Raw genomic sequence first — 19,256 nt, forward strand, 5'->3', positions numbered from 1 at the left:
TACAACTGCGCCACCTGGCGGTACAACCACATGCCTCGAGTGCCGTTAACCTGCAGGTCACCCACTTCCCTATCAAGCGCTGCACGTCGGCAGTTAGACTCGAGTCCTAGTATGTGCACGATAGAGAACGGTTTTCATCAATTAAAATTCGAAGTCTTCGCCTTGGTAAAGTTATAAGTGGGGTCTGCTTCGTGACTTCTAGAACCTGTGAGGCGATGCCGAAAAGGCGCAAGAACGGATATAATAAATGATAATCCTTCCGGTCATGCTAACGCGAATACGAGCCAAGTCAAGAACTGATCTCAGTTCGACATCATTTGTTGAAAAGAAACACACTGAATTCATAACATGAACGTGGTTACAGTGACGATGCGGCCGGCCATCACAGTACGCGAGAGGGCCTCTGGGGTACACTCACCGAGTCGCCATGATTTCAGTTCTTGCCTGATCAGCGTTCAGCACCTCCTCCCTCTGGACAGCTCCTCTGGAACAGGACGCTCGCCGGCGTCTCCTATTGGTAGTTAAGAGAAGATCACTTTATTGGCCGTATACATCTCCTTTATTAGGAGCTTGTCTATGAGAAATTTGTCCATGAGACAGACAGACAAACAGACAGAGAAGCTGGGGGTCAGAGCGCAGGGTCAGCCATTTATACAGCACCCCTGGAGCAGCTGGGGTGAAGGGCCTTGCTCAGGGGCCCAGCGGAGTAGGATTCCTCTGCCGGCCGCGGGATACGAACCGGGAACCCTCCAGCCCCAGGCGTACACCCTGAGCCACGTGTCACGTATAGTACGTGTTGCGATCTATGAAGATTAATTTAAAACATCCTCACCCGACCTGCAGTTCTCGACCCCGGATCTGCTGGTGCCGATTTTCATACCAGCTGGCTCCTTGAATCATTGGTGCCTGAAATCAGTCCGCTTACCTGCCCCTGCGTGTATCTCCAGTCACGCCCCGCTTCCGTTATTTCTGACGACAAAGCTCTCAGAAAGGCGGCCAGAAACAGACACGAGTGGGAAATAGTCTTTCTTCCGTGCGTCCCGCGGGTGTAAAGAGTATTTCTCTTCCACCGCTCTCAATGCAGGTCTCACACCTGAGCGAAGGCACTCCTGAAGCCCACTAATTGGTACAGGCTTGGCAACAATTACGGCTTTTTAAGATCTGAAAGCAGATTTAAGGCGGGCCTCCAGCAGGTAATGGACATTAATTTGCCCGCGATTAAGATTTCGCCTGGAACAAGGGTCAGTTATTTAGATCTGTGGCTGTGTGTTGTTACAGACAAGGGACGGGGCTCCTGTTCTATATAATCTTTTCACTCCTTGACAGCCGTCAGGACTGGTATTCCGGATTTTTTATCATTGATTTTATCTCGATCATCAGCTTCTCCAAACTGAACGACCAGTACTTACGAACACGAATAATGCGAAAGGCAAAACAAAGGACAAAGCTCTTTGCGGAAGTCGTACAAGACTGATTGTAGAAAAGCTTAAAATGGCAGCAGGTCTCCCCCTCACAGTTTGTTTCCTGTAATGTGCAACTGTTTTATGTGCAAAGTATCTAACGCCAATTAAGCATTCGGAAAATGTAATTTGTAATCGTACTGTAATACTAATTTTCCCTTTTCAGTTCACTTCCATTTTCTGTTTCCGAATGAAGCACATATTTCTGGACGTTATTGTATCTACTAAATACGCAGTCCAAAAACCTCGATTAAAAAATTCATTTTTTTCCTATCTACCTCACGAAAATAACAAAATCGCCAAACCAGAATGTGACGTTAACTGCGTAAAAAAGTTTGAAGAAGGTTGTTTTTCAGTAAACGTATTTTTATAGGACGATACAAAATGGTTTAACTCATCATATTCTCAACAAATCATGAATCTTGAATCTAAAGACCGTCCATATCTACAATACTGCATAACGTGTATCAGTGGCAACACCGCCATCTAGTGGCTGGACTCCTGTAAATAAGAAGAGCTGCCTAATGCGGACTTTTGTATCTAAAACACTGGAAAGTCTTAGGGAGAGTCTGAGGATAACCCCGATTTTCCTAATCCAACCGATTCTAGAGCTCATTTCCTCTAGAAATGAGGAATAGAAATAAGTGGTTTATGTATGAGTATAATATTCGCTACAGTATTATTTATTTTACAAGCAACACTTGTGTCCGTCTGATATGAAAGATGTGTTGGTAACGATACAGCTTTAGAGATCTCGTCGTGGACTATTAAAAGACGATAGCATCAGACTGCAGCAGTATATTACAATATACCTCTGTGAAAACCTTCCTGCACCGAGCTTTCCCTTAGAGTGCAAAACAGCTTCTTAACAGGGCAGGGGCTATAATAGACATGCAGTGTAGATGCGACCTGTTGCCTTAGGAGAAATGTTATTATTACACACAGAGTGGCTTGACTTGCTTCTAAATCAGAACACACTGCAGATAATAAATCAGAAGACATATCTGACTCAAAGAGCAATAGCACCCAAGCACTCCCCTGTTTGTTTCCACACTTCATGGCCAAGCTGGAGAAACTCTCTGGATTCAGTCAGGCCTCACCACACACCTGCCCTACTCGGTGTCTTGGCTGCAGCCCTCTGGAAATACAGGTGCGTGACTGAGCTCGTAGCTATCTCGCTGATCCCAGCTCCACTCGAGTCGCATGGCGAACACATAGCAGGGACAAGATACAGGAGCAGATGTGTGATTGTGACCCTCATGACACTTAACAACCTCAACATACTGAACATGCCTGTAGCCTCTTGAGTGTGCCTCAGTTCTAAACAAGCTGCAAAGCAAGCTGGTTTTCATGTCACAAACACGCGTGTTTGTCATGTGTTCATTAAGGTCTTAAAGAAGTATCTAAGAGTTGGGATTTGGACATGCTTGCATGCAATCAGAACCTTTATGTTTATCCTGGGAAGAGTGACTACGTTTCAGGAGCTGGTTTTGAATGTCTCCATGGAAAGGACACTTAAAAAGTTTTGAGATGAATTTATGTTGTTTTCTTTGAACAAGTAGCTTCCACTTTAACAGCAAACTTAAGGAAGAGCAAAAGCATTCCTGTTGAAGAGAGGAGTAAAGTAATAAAGTCACGAGCTACCCAGGTAGTTTCACAGGTCTGTTCCCAGCATTCCTGGGCAGCTTAAACAACATCAGCTCCCTGCACAGAACTACCTTCTATACAGGCGCATAGTAATGAATAAATATGCCAAGCATTTAAAAATGTATCAGCAATGTTATACAAACTATGATAAAAAAACACGGGATTCTGGACTCTTTAAAGAAAAAGTTATTAAAAAAGAAGATTCACATTCAGTTGTACAGCATAGGAAGAGAGCTCAATGTATATGCACTAAAAATAAAGCCATTGATGGAAATATAAGATTTCACAGTGCAGTCACTGTATAGGGGTCAGACAGTTGCTTCTTTTTATGGAATGGGCGAGATACATTTTTTTGACTGTTCATCAGAATCTGAGACAAATATTAATAATTGTGAATTGGATCCATCCCCCACAATATAATGTTACTTCATTAGGGCGTGAGGATTACCATGAGCTGTACAGACCCTACACATTCCTGGTGGAGGTATCCATTGAGCTGGCACATTTTGAAACCATACCCATCTATCCACACTGTTTAACTAATGAATAGGGAGGTGTTTGTAGCCTTTATAAAAGAGGAGCTCTGCCAAGGGCAGACAGTGTCGATTCCATACTCGTTTCCCCTTGAGGCTCGCAGACCAGGAGGTGAGTTGCTCTGGGTAACACTGGTTTCAGTACGGGAGCTCCGAGGACGGCCACAGGCTGGATTGGCCGGGGGAAACTGTCCCATTCTGCACAGAACAGACACTGCTGCGACAGACAAGGCCAGCGGCTCATGCCCTCAACGCCTCTCTGCTCCTGGATACTCCATGAAGGACCTGGGTGCATTTGCTGGGAAATTATACCAAACGATTGCTTGCTTTTTTGTTGGTTCTCTGTTCCAATCTGCTGGTTTTAGAAGAGAACATTGTGCATCCGGGCAATACAATTTGCAATCCCCTTGTTCCCAGAGGAGCTGGTGGCGGAGCTGACAACATGCAAAAATAACAGAGGAGGAGGAATGCCAGCAGGGTTTTTTTTCTTCTCTACATCATTGGGTTTCCTTACCCAAGATGGTTACTTTCCGTTTCTGGAAAACAGAGTCAAAAAGTCTTGTTCTAGATAAAGAAATGAGAAGCTGTGGAAACTGCACTGATGATGATGCATGTCTGATGTGATGCATTGATTTTTAATGATCTGAAATACAGCATGCACCATAGAACCACACTGACAAAACAGCACGGCAGAGACTAACTAGTGAAGAACAAATTTTATAAGTTAAAATGAGTACGATATCTGTAAAAGAATGAATAGCATAGCTGACAATTATGAAGCAGTATAAATCTTCACACACACACTCTTTGATATCTCTTATCTTAGAAAGTAGTTACAGACCCATTGAACTTAATATTTTCTGTAATTACAATGTTTCTCCTTTTAAGTTCTGTGAGCGTCTCCGGGGTGTTGCTACAAGACAATCAGTTGTGTGTTTTTGCTTGTTTGTTAAACTCTTCATTCACTCTCCCTTCCCCCCAGACTGATCATGGCTTTCGCTGGAATCCTTAAAGACGCAGACATTGCAGCTGCCCTCAAGACCTGTGAAGGTAAACCAGCCTCCCTACACATTCAGACACGTGTAGGAGAGTTCAAAAGAGGGTATTTTCCCTCAAGAGGAATACGCTTGTCTAGAGCAGGTCTCTCCACCCGCCTGAACTTCCTCGACACTTTAATACACATCTTTATGACAACCAAGTTTCTCCCCTGTCAAACTAAATGCCGCCATTGTCAGGGGTAGAATAGGAGCTGTAGGTAAACCACCGCGTTTAACACCAGAGCTTGCTGTAAGCCTGCAGAAAGGCAAAGCTTTCTTTCTTGAGGGTCTCCTCACACTAGCTATACAAAGAATACACTGTCTCCTTACTCAGGAGGATCTACTCAGGTGGTTAGATGGTGCAAGTCAAAGGCTAAATAAATAAGGTGTTCTCCGAGAACTTCGGCACGCAGATGCTGTTCACGAGAAGATCTCAGGACAAAGATACAGTCGGGGCCTCAGTGGGGAAGTAGGTAGCTCTGGATGACATGAATGTTAAAGTTTTAGCATTTGGTTTGCTTGGAACCCTCAGTAAAAAAACATTCAACATTCATTTCCAGGACAAGTAATCTTGTCTGGAAATAATATACCTACTTAATTTTATCGCCAAGTGAGTAGAGAGCAGGCGGAAGGTGTAATAAAGTCAAAGAGTTTGTCCTTTGTTCTTTTGCTGTTAACCTTCAAGAGCCCACAGGATTAGTGCTCAATCTGCTTCCGATAGGCAGGTACTGTGCACAGATGTGCCACATTTCACAGTGGTGCTGAAGGCATCTGCCTCTAGTGAGTTGGGCCCCCCCGCGCACAAGACAAGAGGAAACGCTCAAGGACATTCCAGCTGATCGGCTGCACCTACTGTAGCTGAGCAGACGTTGGTGGGGAGAGAAGACAGTCGTCCAGCACTTCCACACTTTCGCTAAAACTGTGCTTGTCTCCCACAGCGGCGGGCTCCTTCAATCACAAGACCTTCTTCGCCGAAGTGGGGCTGGCCAGCAAGCCCGACTCCGAGGCAGAGAAAGTGTTCAAAATCCTGGACCAGGACCAGAGCGGATTCATTGAGGAGGATGAGCTGAAGTAAGGGAGCTGGGAAGAGACATTTCGATGATTTTCGTTGTGCTTTTAAACATTAAGATGCTGCTGGACTGAACATACAGAAATCATTAGTCTCTTAACTATCAGGTATTTCAGGACTATAAAACAAAGCATGCAGAGAAATACACCATTACCATCCATTACCTCAAAGCCAGCTGTCCTACAGCCAGTTTGTCTTTGAGTGGTGAGAGGACATCAGGGCACCCAAAGGAAACCCGCCTGTGCATGTGAGCAACAAGATGCTCTGGTCCAGACCTGCACCGCAGAGCAATCACTGACTGTCATGCCATTAAATCCCATTCAGTAAGACAGAGAAATGTAGTGGCAGCCTCAGCCAAAATGAACAAATAATGTGTATAGAACAGAGTACAGACCAGCAGAATCAAAAACAATGAGCACTGAAATGTTTGATGAGGTTTGGTTTTCTTCCAATTCTGGTGGTGGAGGGCCGGTGTGTCTACAGCTTTTCTTAAGTGATTAAATTGGTCCAGTTAGACCAGTAAGAAGCTGATTCAGGACGTTAACAGCTGAGTTGGGATGAAAACCCTTCCTGGACGAAGACAGAGCAGCTCTGGTCTGGAGAGCTGCCTGTCTGCAGTTTCTTCAGAGCAGCTGGGCATGAGAGCAGGGAGAGGCCGGCTAGAGAGCAGTCTTCGCTTATTCACACACATCAGAACTGTCTCACTTGGCCAGCTGTGCAACTTTCTTTATCTTTTTCTCTGTCCTTTGCTTCTCCACCAGGCTGTTCCTGCAGAACTTCTCCGCCAGCGCCAGAGTCCTGACCGACGCCGAGACCAAGACCTTCCTGGCCGCCGGAGACTCCGACGGTGACGGCAAGATCGGAGTGGATGGTACGGAAAAGTGGGAAGAGGGGGAAGAGGGGGAAGAGCGCGGAGGTGCAGGGAGACGTTGTACTCCAGGGTGCAGGGGATGATGGGAATGATCGGGAGCAGGGAAACATAACAAAAACAAGAGTTTCAAAAAACTCTTGGACAGATGGGCCCCTCAGACAGAGACATGGACATAAACAAAAAGGCAGGAGTTCCTGAGAGGCTGTCTGTCGATGAAAGCAGGCAGAAGCCGAGAACAGAACCCTTCAAACTAAGACAATCAAGCACCAGCTGGAAACTCAGCCATGCTGGGAACCTATTAATTATGGAGCACTAATTGCATGTTTTTTCTTTCTTTTTCAGAGTTCCGGGCTCTGACAAAATGAACAAGCCCACGCCCAAATTAACAGAAGCTGTGATGAAGGAGTCTTATTTATTTATTGTTTTATACAGTTCATGGCATTTGCAAATTGTGCTGTCTTGTGGTTTTTTTTTTCTTATGGCAATGATTAAAACAAACTCATAAGGAAAAAATAAATGCTACTTAAAGAAAGAGCTCTTGTGTGATATTATTGCTTTATCCAAGCCTGAACTTAGAGGTGTTTACAGAAATCACTGAGGCCACTTATAAGATCGGTATGTAGCATTCGCTTTCTTTAACACCAGTCACGTCTAAAATTACACCCAACTGCAGCAGCTCACAGTATAGGATACCAAGGCTCTGACAGGGCAGAACGACATGTGATACGGACAGGAGAATCAACACACAAATTCAGAAACACAGCATCCACTGAGTGTACAGATATAGCTGTGGAAGAGCTGGGTTTTTCAGCAGATATGTTCTGATATGGATATTCGAAAGCCTCAGACTTTTACTACAGCAACAACACTATTACAAACGCAGGTTAAACTTTTATTACATAGTAGCTCCGTGGTTATTACACATTTCCCTACAAAGGCATTTACACCATTCAGCACAACAGAACTGCATATACTGACTGTACTGTGCCACCTACGTCTTGTCTGACCTGCAGTTGTCCTAACTGTGATTACTGTGCTTCTGTTTTACACAACAGATACTGCTACATATACTGTAGGTTTCGTGTTAAAGAAATAATAATTTGTGAACGACCAACTCGAAGCAACTAAAGTTGGAAAAAACAAAAACGGGGACCCGGTACTAGGCGCTTAGCTGTGGGCAGCGCTGGGGACACGCCGGGCAGTGTTGCCCACGGCAGAGGGCAGCGGACGTCACCGTGCGTCTTCCCGACTCATTTTTTTTTAATGAGTCTCGTAAAGCAATAATAAAACCACCCGCATACCCAATTAAATCGAATTTAAGGCCGTTATCTTTTTTCTTAATCCACCTTTTTTCCCCATCTGAAATGTTTGGGACCGAGGCCCGGAGCGCTGGGGCTTAGCGGTCCTCGCTGTTCTGTATGATGGTGGAGAAACAATGTCGGGTTTGTTTTTCTGTTTTGTTTCCCGGCCAGCAGAAGGTGCACACGACGTTCACTTCAGCAGTTGCTCTGCCCAGACAAACCACTAAGGTGTCTGGAAAACGTCTAACTAGAAGGCTATCCAACACTTTGCACTGCTAGGCACGAACGCCTTGTGTTTTTGACGCTGGTGGCCCAGCGAGTTAACTGTTTCATTACCAAGTCCATTAACTGCGATCTGCCTAATGTGAAGCGATTTATCAGGTTATCGCCACCATGGCGTTGGCGACAAAGGTCTGAAGGCGAGCCCATCGGAATGCGTTGCCGCTGTAAACTTAACTGCAGGACCACCCCACCCGCGCCCTCCTCCCTTTTTGGGCTGTCACTTGAGGTCCGGCAAAGCAGGCTCGCTGCCTTTTTTGAAATGCTCCCAGCCCGACTGGTAGAGACACTGCCCACAGCTCTTTCGTGGCAAAGCGCGGATTTACGCAGATGAACGCCGCCACAATGCGTTAAATTGCAAACGCCGTTGTGTTCGTATGGCGCTTGTATTCATTTTCAAGTCTCGTGATTCTCGTGAAGAAGTGAATGTGTACAGTATGTCAAGTTCCACGGCGCTTACGTTTCCTGAAGCACGTCGTTCTCAAGCGTACGCCTGCCTACGTCAATGAAATGAGCAAACTTCTATGCGTTTTAGAAACGCTGTCCAGCTCCCTTCCTATAGAACACGCGATTGCAATGATTTATGCCTGAAAAGTCAGTTTGCAGGACCACACTGCGTGTGTTTCCTGACTGCAGTGGCCGTTAATTACACCCTTCGAGCGTCTTTCTCTGAAGACGCCGAGCGGCCCAAGTCGTTTAACCCCAATCTGATGAACAATAAAGACGCAAACGCAAGAGCAGGCAACGCGAAGACGGGTCTCTCATCCCCGCCCGGCGATATGCTGACTTTTTAAACCTGCTCTAGCGAAGCCTCGCATTCTGCTTCGGAGACAGTAATTTAATCTTATTGAGACTGCACACAGGCCGGCGGCCATAAATATCCTTCTGGAGCTTTAGATTAATCAATTTCGTATCCTAATGGTCTGGTCTGCGGGGGGAATTAATTAAATATAAGAGTCTGAAGTCCCACCGTGCATACTGCACACTCCATGCTGTTTGTTAAAGCCCGATTCCGCCAGTGTCTCATCTGTGCGACAAAGCCAAAACATTAATTCCACTTTGATTCCGTTTTCAAATCGCCTTGCAAATAAACTAGGACCCTGTCAGCACACCATCGATATCTGCCGGATCTGCCCGGCGCCTTTACGGTTTCCAATGGGTTTTTGAGGATCTTCATTTATAAAGATAAAAATAGAACTATATGACTACTGGACACATTTTTTAGAAACTAATACTATCCGATGCTTATGGTATCCGTTACAGTGAGCCTCGAATTCCTGTAAAAGGTTCGATGGGCTCCTATATAAGAAGGCGGGACGGACAGGCGTGTTCTCACTGCAGCGACTCGATTCATCGCTCCGGGTGGTTCTTTCAGGAGAGCTCAGGTGAGGGGGGCTCGGAGCGGCCCCAGCCGCCGCAGGGCTCCCGGGAGACGGATCTCGCCTGCCCGGCCGCAGTGCAACTGCCTTTTCAAGAGCGCACTCAATGGTCACTCCAGCTCAGAAAAAGACCACTTTGGAGGAGTGTTTCTTGCTCTGGGACAGGAGGATGAGAAACGGAGACCCCGCATCCCCGCCTTGCTCGATAATTGGACTTAACTATGGGAATGGAACTGCAAACACACGAATAGAAAAACAAATAACTACATACATTCGAAAAAAGCAAAGAAGTTGAGGGACTGCCTGCTGTTTAAAAGACGCCCGGAGATGCGGCGATGTGGAGATGATTGGGACTCTTCTACGTGAAATTGTCTTTTACTGTTGCTGGCGGGGAGTTGGGGTGTCTAGATGATTTGGGATTTAGGAAATGTATTTCCTCTTCGGTGTCTCATAATGTTTGGGCTTTCATTCGTTCAGTTTTCAAGCTCGGCTCGAAGCGTAAAGCGCACATTTCTACAGAAATGTACAGAAAACCGAACCTTGCCCCCAAACCAAACTCACTCAAACCTTTTTGACACTGAAAGAAGAAAAAAGTTTTTTTTTATATATAAAACAAAAGCGTCTGCCATCAGACCGATGTCGGTCCAGTCATTTTCGGCTGAAGCGCGGTTCAGACATTGAAGACAGACCCTCGGAGGCGAGCGGTAAAACTGCGGTCGTGCGTTGCTTTGCTAACACGCGTGTGTCTCTTTCTCACCCAGCTAAAACAAGCAGACATGGCCTTCGCTGGCATTCTCAAGGACGAAGACGTCGCTGCAGCCCTGCAGGCTTGCCAAGGTAACCGGCTGCGGCCAGCTGTGCCGGAGCTCCTGGGCTCCAGTCCGGCGGCACCGATGCCCACTGCTGCTCATGACTTTGGTCTCTCGGCTGGGGGGGGGGACGCTTCATTTCCAAGCCCCAGTCTTGTCGAGTTTGTCTGGGGCAAGGGTCCCTGGCTTGAGGCTTGAGGGTGAAGGCTTGCTAATGCACGGATTTGGTTGTAAGCAGGTTTTGCGCTGAAGGCAGAGAAAAAACATTCCAGCCATTGAACCCCCCCTCCAAGATTAAACGTGAACATGGCATCGCTCGCACGGACGTATTTAATTCCGGCGGCGGCGTATTTGTTATCGAGGTCGCTCACTGAGCTGCGTCCATTTCGGCTCCTCCATTCCACGTTTATGCTTTCAGCAACCGATTTAATTAAGCAATTAAGACGCAATTAAGACATCTGTTTGGAACGAATGTTCTATGTCCTCTAGTGGCAATGAATTGAAATGCCAAGATACACCACCTCTGAGGTAGTGGTTTCTTAAAAACAAAAGGTTAGTCTATCGGGTGAGTGTTTATCTTTTGCAGTAAAATATTACTGGAGTGAGCCTTTTTGGAACCTCAGCCCTCACACAGTTTGTGCTGTTCTTGTGCTAAACTGGAGCTCAGTGTTTACTCTATGAAAAACCAGTAATGCAGTAAGACATCTCTTCTTTCCCCACAGCCGCTGACTCTTTCAACTACAAGACCTTCTTCGCCAAGGTGGGCCTGGCTGGCAGGTCCGCCGACGACGTCAAGAAGGCCTTCGCTGTCCTGGACCAGGACAAGAGCGGCTTCATTGAGGAGGACGAGCTGAAGTAAGGGAGCCGCGGTGCAGGGTCCTGCCCCTGACCAGTGCCAGCCCTGCTGTTCGAGCGATTGCAGCGGCCACTTGTTTCAGTCACTTCACCCCTCATAGACACGTCCCTGGCTCTCACAATCAGCAGCTTGTGCACTGCACCTCGACCCACACTGGAAGTGCAGACAGACCGATGACACGCATCTCCGCTGAAAATGAGTCCACAGCCTTGCCAAGCCTGGATTATTAAAGCACAGCCATCTCACAGCCCCAGCTGTTAGACATCTGCCCTGCCGAGCTGGTCCCAGGCAGGGTTTTAGGGGCTGTGCTAGGCGTCACAAGCGATTCGATGACAAGGGGTTGGCGTCCCTGCAATAGCTGTCTCTTTCCTGCCTCTCCACCAGGCTGTTCCTGCAGAACTTCAAGGCCGACGCCAGAGTCCTGACCGACGCCGAGACCAAGGCCTTCCTGGCCGCCGGGGACTCCGACGGTGACGGCAAGATCGGAGTGGATGGTGAGTAAAGGACAGAGGCGCTCTGATCTACACGTGTCCAGTCCCATCCGCTCTGGCGTTCCTCCATGAGTCCGTCCAGCCGGTACCAGGAAGCTTCTTGTTCTTGGTTCACGGCCTGTCAATCCGTACCAAGAGGAGCAGGTCAGGTCAGCACCCTGCATGGGCTGCCTGTTGCATCTAGGGCTCGCAGACACAAGGACACAGACGAGCACGCTGACACGAGCACACACACAACCACAAGCACACAGACACGAGCACACACACAACCACAAGCACACACACAACCACAAGCACACAGACATGAGCACACACACAACCACAAGCACACAGAAACGAGCACGCAGACATGAGCACACACACAACCACAAGCACACAGACACGAGCACGCAGACACGAGCACACACACAACCACAAGCACACAGACACGAGCACGCAGACACGAGCACACACACAACCACAAGCACACAGACATGAGCACACTGACACGAGCACACACACAACCACAAGCACACAGACATGAGCACACACACAACCACAAGCACACAGAAACGAGCACACACACAACCACAAGCACACAGAAACGAGCACACAGACACGAACACACGAGCACGCAGACATGAGCACACAAACACCAGCACATAGACACAAGCACACAGACATGAGCGGACACACGCACAGGCACAAGCGCACACGCTGACACACACACTAGCACACACAGATATGAACATATCTGTGCCATCTGTACCAGCCACTGCCCCATGAGGCGCATGCAGGTACCTTCACAAAACTTACAAATCGGCTCCCGTGGCTTCAGAGTGGCCTGTCTACACAAAAACAAAATCATCCACTTGAACAGGATTCCCGACAAACAGCAGTACGCTACTCAGTGGAGCTTCGCGGTCTTTTGTGTCGAACAGAAACTAAAACTTCTTTTCTCTCCCCCTTGTTCAGAGTTCGCTGCCCTTGTTAAGGCATAAAAAACAGCTGACCAAGACCCAACACCTCTTCTTTCATGGAACCAGAAACAACACTATTGAAGACCTCCTCGCTCTTCAAGCAGAACTATACATACTTTTTATATTTGCTTGATGAACTGCCCGCAGAGATTTTCTCTTTAAAGGAGCCCAGGAACGCCGTCCGGAAAAAAACAATGATTGTAAATGTAGCTCAGTTGTGTTTTATGTCTTAAACATGAATTGTGCTATGTAAAATCTTCTGTGCACTTTTAAGAAAAGGTATGGAAAACAAAGGAATAAAGATTCTTTTGGAATACATTGTTTTGATGCAGCCTGTGTGCTTACAGACAAACCCTGACTTTGCCTGAGTATGCTGGTGCCTCACTATGGAATCCCTTAAGACTGTGATATGTCAGAAAGCCAGCTAGCTGTTCACACAAAGTGTAGAGCAGACCTGCAGGCCAGTGCACTCAGCAATGCCTCCTACTCCAGACACAGGGTCAGTTCTCCCATACAGAGCTCCGGCAAGCCGGATTGTGGTGAGGCTTAGGTAGGGATCAGGCAAAATTAAAACACAGTTCGGGACAGTGATAATAGCACTGTGAAGAAATACTGTATCTTCCCTTTCCTCACTAGACAGTATAACAGCATGTAGGGAAGGTTGTAGTGCACAGAGCTCAAACAGAAGGAGTTTCATCCTAACTATGGTGTGTCTTGTCTAATGTCTTGGCATTCTCAAATGATCAAAATAATGCTCTCTGTATGCTTATGAGCCACTGTTTGGGGGTGGCACAGCGACACAGTGGGTAGCATGTTGCCTCGCAGTGCTGGGGCTCTGGGTTCAATTCCCGGGGTGCTGTCTGTGTGGTGCTTGCATGTTCTCTCCATGTTCATGTGGGTTTTCTCCCACAGTCCAAAGACATGCTAGTAGGTGAACCGGCTTCTGGGAGAACTGGCCCTGATAGGGGTGTGTGTGGCCTGTGATGGGGGTGTCCAGTGCAGGGTGTGCCCTGTGTGGTGCCAATGTGGCTCTGGGCCACAGTGACCCTGAACTGGAAAAGCAGCCACTGAAAGTGATGTGAGGTCATATGTAACTGTAAATATTTCACTCTGTTATAAGGACATGTAGGCAGTGTTACTGGTGCAAAGGAATGGAAAAACAACAGGCTCTGCTGTTTTGAAATTCTTTCATTTTTTTATTTTAAAAGAGGTTTACAATCGTAATACACAGGACGGAGTAAAAAAGTTGCAAAGACACTTTCTTAATAAATCTGAAATCATATCATCAGAAATGACTGATATACAGGAGATAAAGCCCGCATTCGATTCACATACATTGTGAAAATCTGGAGGTCTCAGCCGTGACAAATAAATGTACTAAATCCGATATTTGTGTTCATCCTGTGTTGTTAACCTAGTCAGACACTACACCTGTTCCAGCGGGTGTGCAGTACTGCAGAAGGCATTTGGGAAATGAGAAAGCTCTAAACTCCTGTTACACGTTCAGCACAGGCGCGCTCCCCCTGGTCTCTCTCGGCGACCTGAAGCCGAGGCTGCCGCCACGGGGTGTCGGTGCTGACCCCTGCTGGCGAGCGGAGGATTAGAAAAAATGAGCGACTGAAACAGCCACTCGTGAGAATTAAAACAGAAAGGGTCGCAAAAAAACAAACAAACAAATGCTCTTTTACTGTATTCATTATCATACTCCAAATACTGCGCGCAACTCTAGAACTGGATTTGACTCTGTGTTTGCCTCTGATATTTCATTGAACGATATAATGCTCCTAAAGCATTAAAAATTGTTCCGAGCCGCCTGAATACCATGCATATCAGAGTCCTGTTTTACATGGTTTTGCACAGTGAAACTGTTTGATATACCACTGTACGTGTGGACATTAACTGTCTTCTGTCAACAGAGGAAAGGCTGGAGATCCCTTAGGGTTTATTTTCCGAACTCGGTTACTCAACCAGCCGCCTCCCAGTTCGCTCCCTGCCTGTTCTTTGATACCACTGCAGATGCTTCATTGCTGTAGTAATCCTGTTTCTCCAGTAATCCTATTTCTACAGTAATCCTGTTTAAGGGGACGGTTATAGATGAATGCAGAAGCTCACTCCTTCGCGGGAAAACGTGACCGTGACTTTAAAATCCAAAACCAAGAAATGCATCGAGGTTAAAAAGACAGTGTCATTACGGGTGTTTACCAAAACCAATCTTAGAGAATGAAAAAGACAAACGTACAGATTAACTAAATGTAATCGACTCAAATCGGAGGAAGAGCAAGTTTATAGGAGTCTTGAAAAAGACAGGCTGTCAAATTCATTCACAAAACGCTCATCACCACTGTCACTATCACTGATAAAGTCCTTATACCGTGTAGTTTATGCCTTAATCAAAACACGGTTAGGATGTCTTTAAAGTTTAAAACATTAAAAACCAAGTGCCCCAAGAATGAGAATCATACAGTGTATATGCATCCAATATCTGTTTAAGATTAATCCAAGATTTGGGCGACAAATATACAAACCACGAGCAGATACCAAACAACTCAACAGTAGAAGATACAAATTTACTTACGCTTTCTTTTCCTACAGCCACAAACCTTGCTCCCTATTCCTGCTCTATGTCCTAGCACCTTTAGACAAAAAGCAAAACGATACTGAGTAATTTAAAAAATGTGCATGGGAAAACATCAATCACCATAATACGGCAATCTGTTGAGGAAAAAGACGAAAACAAACAGGACTTCATTCCTCTGCGTTAGTCTCCCGAGAGGCTCTGTCAGGCGACAGCGCTGAAGTGCTTATCTCGCACGAAGCCTGCGCTTCACACCGGGACAAAATCTGAATCGCCAGCAACTGGCGTTTCATCTATATCAGCAGCGTATATTATTAGCATTGCAGAATATTAAGGACTTTTACAAACACCCGCCTTTTAAGCATCTTCATTTATGAAGCTAAAAATAGACCGGTTTGACTACTGGACACATTTTTTAACCATACCCTGTGGTGTCTATTACCTTATGCCTCATATTTCGACTCCGCGCAAGTATATAAGCTTGAGCGCGCCGGGGGAGAGATCACTGCAGTTGCTGGACTCATTCTTCGATCCCTCTCCCGCCCGAGCACACGCCCAAGGTGAGTTAGACTGAGGAGTCCGGGGGTCTGGGGGTGCGGTCCTACTGCACTCCCGGCTCCGAGACAGACCAGCGGATCGCAGCCATGAGAAAAACACCAGGCGTCTTTAGAAGATCTCCTTTTTACTATTCGTTTTAATGTTGGTGGCTTTTTTTTTTTAATCACACGTGGAAAATAAGACAGTCTGGTGCTCAGGTTCGGCCAGAGCTGCAACGGCTCCAGGGCCTTCAACTGCAAATTCGCAGACAGCTGGGCTGGAGTTTCGGCTCAACGACATCTTCCCCCAAGTTGTGTCTTTGCCCCAGGCGAGACTTAAAAATTATTTTTCAGCACGTGTACTTTTAACGAAGCTTAACACGAGTCAGAGTGTGAAGCCCACGCAGGTGCGATCTGTATTAGCCCTAGGGAGGGACGCGTGCCTGGTGTCTGGTGCCCGTGGGGCCGCTCCACGCAGGTGCTGATGATCTGAATTCCTTTATTTCGGCAGCTACAGCAAAATGGCCTTCGCCGGTATCCTGAAGGATGAAGACATCGCTGCAGCCCTGCAGGCATGCCAAGGTAACCAGGGAGAGGGCTTCGGGATCGGGGTTCGGGTCTCCCCCAGAGCGGCGCAACCAGCCGGGGTACTCCCAGCCTGGGGGGGGGGAGGTGAGGGGCGCCCAAATCAGGAGGCTCGAGACTGCGCGCGGAGCACACGGGGTATCAAATGCAAACGGGCAGATAACCGCTCAACACATGAACGCGCTTCCGCCGCAAACAGTTACTCCACTGGGTAGCTTCGGCATAGTCAAGTGTGCACATGTGTATCTTCATGCTCTCTGAAATATACTGCAGGACTAAACGACTGGTCTTTATTACAACCGCGACTAGCAGTAGTACAACAACAACAACAACAACAACATAAAAAACCCCGAACATAATAAACTCGTACGTTTTTCCCCACAGCCGCTGACTCTTTCAACTACAAGACCTTCTTCGCCAAGGTCGGCCTGGCTGGCAGGTCCGCCGACGACGTCAAGAAGGCCTTCGCTGTCCTGGACCAGGACAAGAGCGGCTTCATTGAGGAGGACGAGCTGAAGTAAGGGAGCCTCTTCATCTCGTCTGTCTCAGCTGGACACAGCGTGTCCTGCCCTGAATAATATTCCCACCGCGGCCCATATTCATTCAATTGTTGTGACGTCGCGTCGGGTGCGGAGCCCGTGAATAGCGGACAGGAGACGCGCGTGATTTAGTAGAGCACCACGACACTGTCTGCTCTCCTTTACTGGAGACCATTAAGACTCACCCGCTGGGCCCCTTCTCCTGCTTCTCCACCAGGCTGTTCCTGCAGAACTTCAAGGCCGACGCCAGAGTCCTGACCGACGCCGAGACCAAGGCCTTCCTGGCCGCCGGGGACTCCGACGGTGACGGCAAGATCGGAGTGGATGGTAAGATGCCTGAAAATCACACCAACGGACGTAAATAAGTGTGTCGGGTGGAAGTATATGAAGGGTCAGACAGCTGAGTTTTCCCTCGTGAGTTTCGCCTGTAAGGCACGGATGAAGCCTGCGTTCATAGCTCGCAGCGACCTGTGCTCAAGGTGATACAGGACTAACGCGCGGCTTACTTCTGACTTACTACTAAGGAGAAAGAGCACCAGGGCGACCCCTGCTGGCTGGGCTGGGCTCCGGCTCCGCCACGACTCCGAACTGGATAACGCGCTTAGAAAACGGGCGGGCGGTGTGGAAATATTAGGAAATAGAATATCATCCAACAAGGCAAATGCCCCAAAAGTTCTCTGATTGATAATCACTCTCATTGCAATGCTGCGCGTCTGAAACGCTGATGGCGCGCCGTTTTATGCGTGACTGCATTGTTGGTTCATTTTAATGGCGATCCAAAGACGTCAGAACCTTACCGTTATCCTCGCTGGGCAAGGGCGGAAACCCTTCGGTAACACGATCTCTTCATGCAGGATAGATAAAAGATATCAGGAACATAAATATCTCGTCCTGTTTTATCTTCTACTTGTCTGTACAGCTTGCTGCTTTATTTTTGTTTTCTACACGCCCTGTTATTAAATAACTTTTTTCCTGAAGTCACGAGAACGTGATGATTAAGATGGCGAGGTGGTCTGTTAAAATGTGCTTTCTGTCTTGCAGAGTTCGCAGCTTTGGTGAAGGCATAAGCAGCAACGACCAACACCTTTTGCGTTGAAGGAACAACATTGCCCGAGACCTCCCCTGTCAGCCGAACTGGAAATCATTTTTATACCTGTGCTTTCTGAAAATGCCCGCAGACCTTTTCTCCGCACGCAATACATTATCCAAAAACCGATCACTGTTACTGTTGCGCGGTTGTTTTTCATGTCTTAAATATGAATTTTGCTAAATGTAAAATCTATGATGCACTTTTCGGAAACGTTAAGAAAAGAATAAACATTCTTTTGCAATAGGTTGTCTGGGTTGGTTTTCTTTTGCCTTACAGGGAAGTTACAGCCTGAGGCTGCTTAGGGTTAAATCACAGCGTCACTCTATAAGTTAAGATACAAGATCACTGGACATATACAATCTCTTGCATTAGGAATTTGTCTTTTCGCAGACCCCAGCTTGCTCTCCATGAAACACACAGACAGGGAGAGAAGCTGGGGGTCAGAGCGCAGGGTCAGCCATTTATACGGCACCCCTGGAGCAGCTGGGGTGAAGGGTCTTGCTCAGGGGCCCAATGGAGTAGGATTCCTCTGCCGGCCGCGGGATACGAACCGGCAGCCTTCCAGGAACATGCGCAGACCCTGAGCCACAGAGCCACCGTCGGATAATGTAAGACCAGCCCTGTGTGCAGAGCTCTGCCGAAGGCTCCACTCCTCGCGCTGCCGTGCCGTTTCCCCTCCAATCCCCTCTCCCACGCCTGAACATTTATGGAAATTCCACACACATGCAGATCCAAAGAAGGATATGGTACTCACTGACGCGTCGAAACGCCGTTTTCTAAGTTTCATGTCCAGACCGAACGCTGATTAATTCAACCGAAAGGCCGTGCGCAATCAGATTTAGCGCTTTCGTGTTCTTGGCGAGATGGGGATAGTTACTGCCGGGTTCCACATCAAAGAGGGAAAAACTAAAGAGGGAAATTCCATCGTTTCCAATTCAAAGAGGTTCAAGACTTTTACGCCAAATTCTAGATTTAGTTTATTCAGAGGTTCAGAGCGGGCGAACCCCGGCCTCCGGTGTTTATGTCAAGTAGGCCGGCTTATTTCCGTCCACCATGACCGACATCCTGATGAAGAAAAGCGCGCGGCAATACGTGGAGGAACTGACAGCCCCCCCGATTAAAATGTACAAGTCAACGAGTCCTTTATCGGAGCCCGGTGTTGCCGTCATTCGGCCACCAGGTGGCGCGTCACTCATAAGAATGATCGTGCCCAGGGTGGTAGCGCTGACTGGCTCGGCAC

The 19,256-nt window shown here is 47.4% G+C and overlaps 3 protein-coding genes across 3 annotated transcripts; all 3 read left to right on the plus strand.

Moving 5' to 3' along the window:
* The first annotated feature begins 3,643 nt into the window (after positions 1-3,643).
* Positions 3,644-7,151, plus strand: LOC148644764 (parvalbumin beta-like). The gene is made up of 5 exons (XM_088612613.1): positions 3,644-3,752; positions 4,623-4,690; positions 5,616-5,748; positions 6,508-6,617; positions 6,960-7,151. Exons 2-5 carry the CDS (start codon positions 4,630-4,632, stop codon positions 6,980-6,982), a joined length of 327 nt encoding a protein of 108 aa, XP_088468739.1. The 5' UTR covers positions 3,644-3,752; positions 4,623-4,629; the 3' UTR covers positions 6,983-7,151.
* Positions 7,152-9,442: 2,291 nt separating this feature from the next.
* On the plus strand, positions 9,443-13,009 carry LOC148644765 (parvalbumin-2). Its single transcript, XM_088612276.1, has 5 exons — positions 9,443-9,582; positions 10,338-10,413; positions 11,108-11,240; positions 11,626-11,735; positions 12,687-13,009. The coding sequence occupies exons 2-5, from the start codon at positions 10,353-10,355 to the stop codon at positions 12,710-12,712; spliced, it is 330 nt and encodes a 109-aa protein (XP_088468402.1). The 5' UTR covers positions 9,443-9,582; positions 10,338-10,352; the 3' UTR covers positions 12,713-13,009.
* Positions 13,010-15,701: 2,692 nt separating this feature from the next.
* LOC148644766 (parvalbumin beta) lies at positions 15,702-18,257 on the plus strand. Its single transcript, XM_088612277.1, has 5 exons — positions 15,702-15,826; positions 16,314-16,384; positions 16,772-16,904; positions 17,144-17,253; positions 17,968-18,257. The coding sequence occupies exons 2-5, from the start codon at positions 16,324-16,326 to the stop codon at positions 17,991-17,993; spliced, it is 330 nt and encodes a 109-aa protein (XP_088468403.1). The 5' UTR covers positions 15,702-15,826; positions 16,314-16,323; the 3' UTR covers positions 17,994-18,257.
* The last annotated feature ends 999 nt before the right edge of the window (positions 18,258-19,256 follow it).

The sequence above is a fragment of the Lepisosteus platostomus genome, chromosome 19 (assembly GCF_059453375.1).
Source record: "Lepisosteus platostomus isolate fLepPlt1 chromosome 19, fLepPlt1.hap1, whole genome shotgun sequence".
NCBI lineage: Eukaryota > Metazoa > Chordata > Actinopteri > Semionotiformes > Lepisosteidae > Lepisosteus > Lepisosteus platostomus.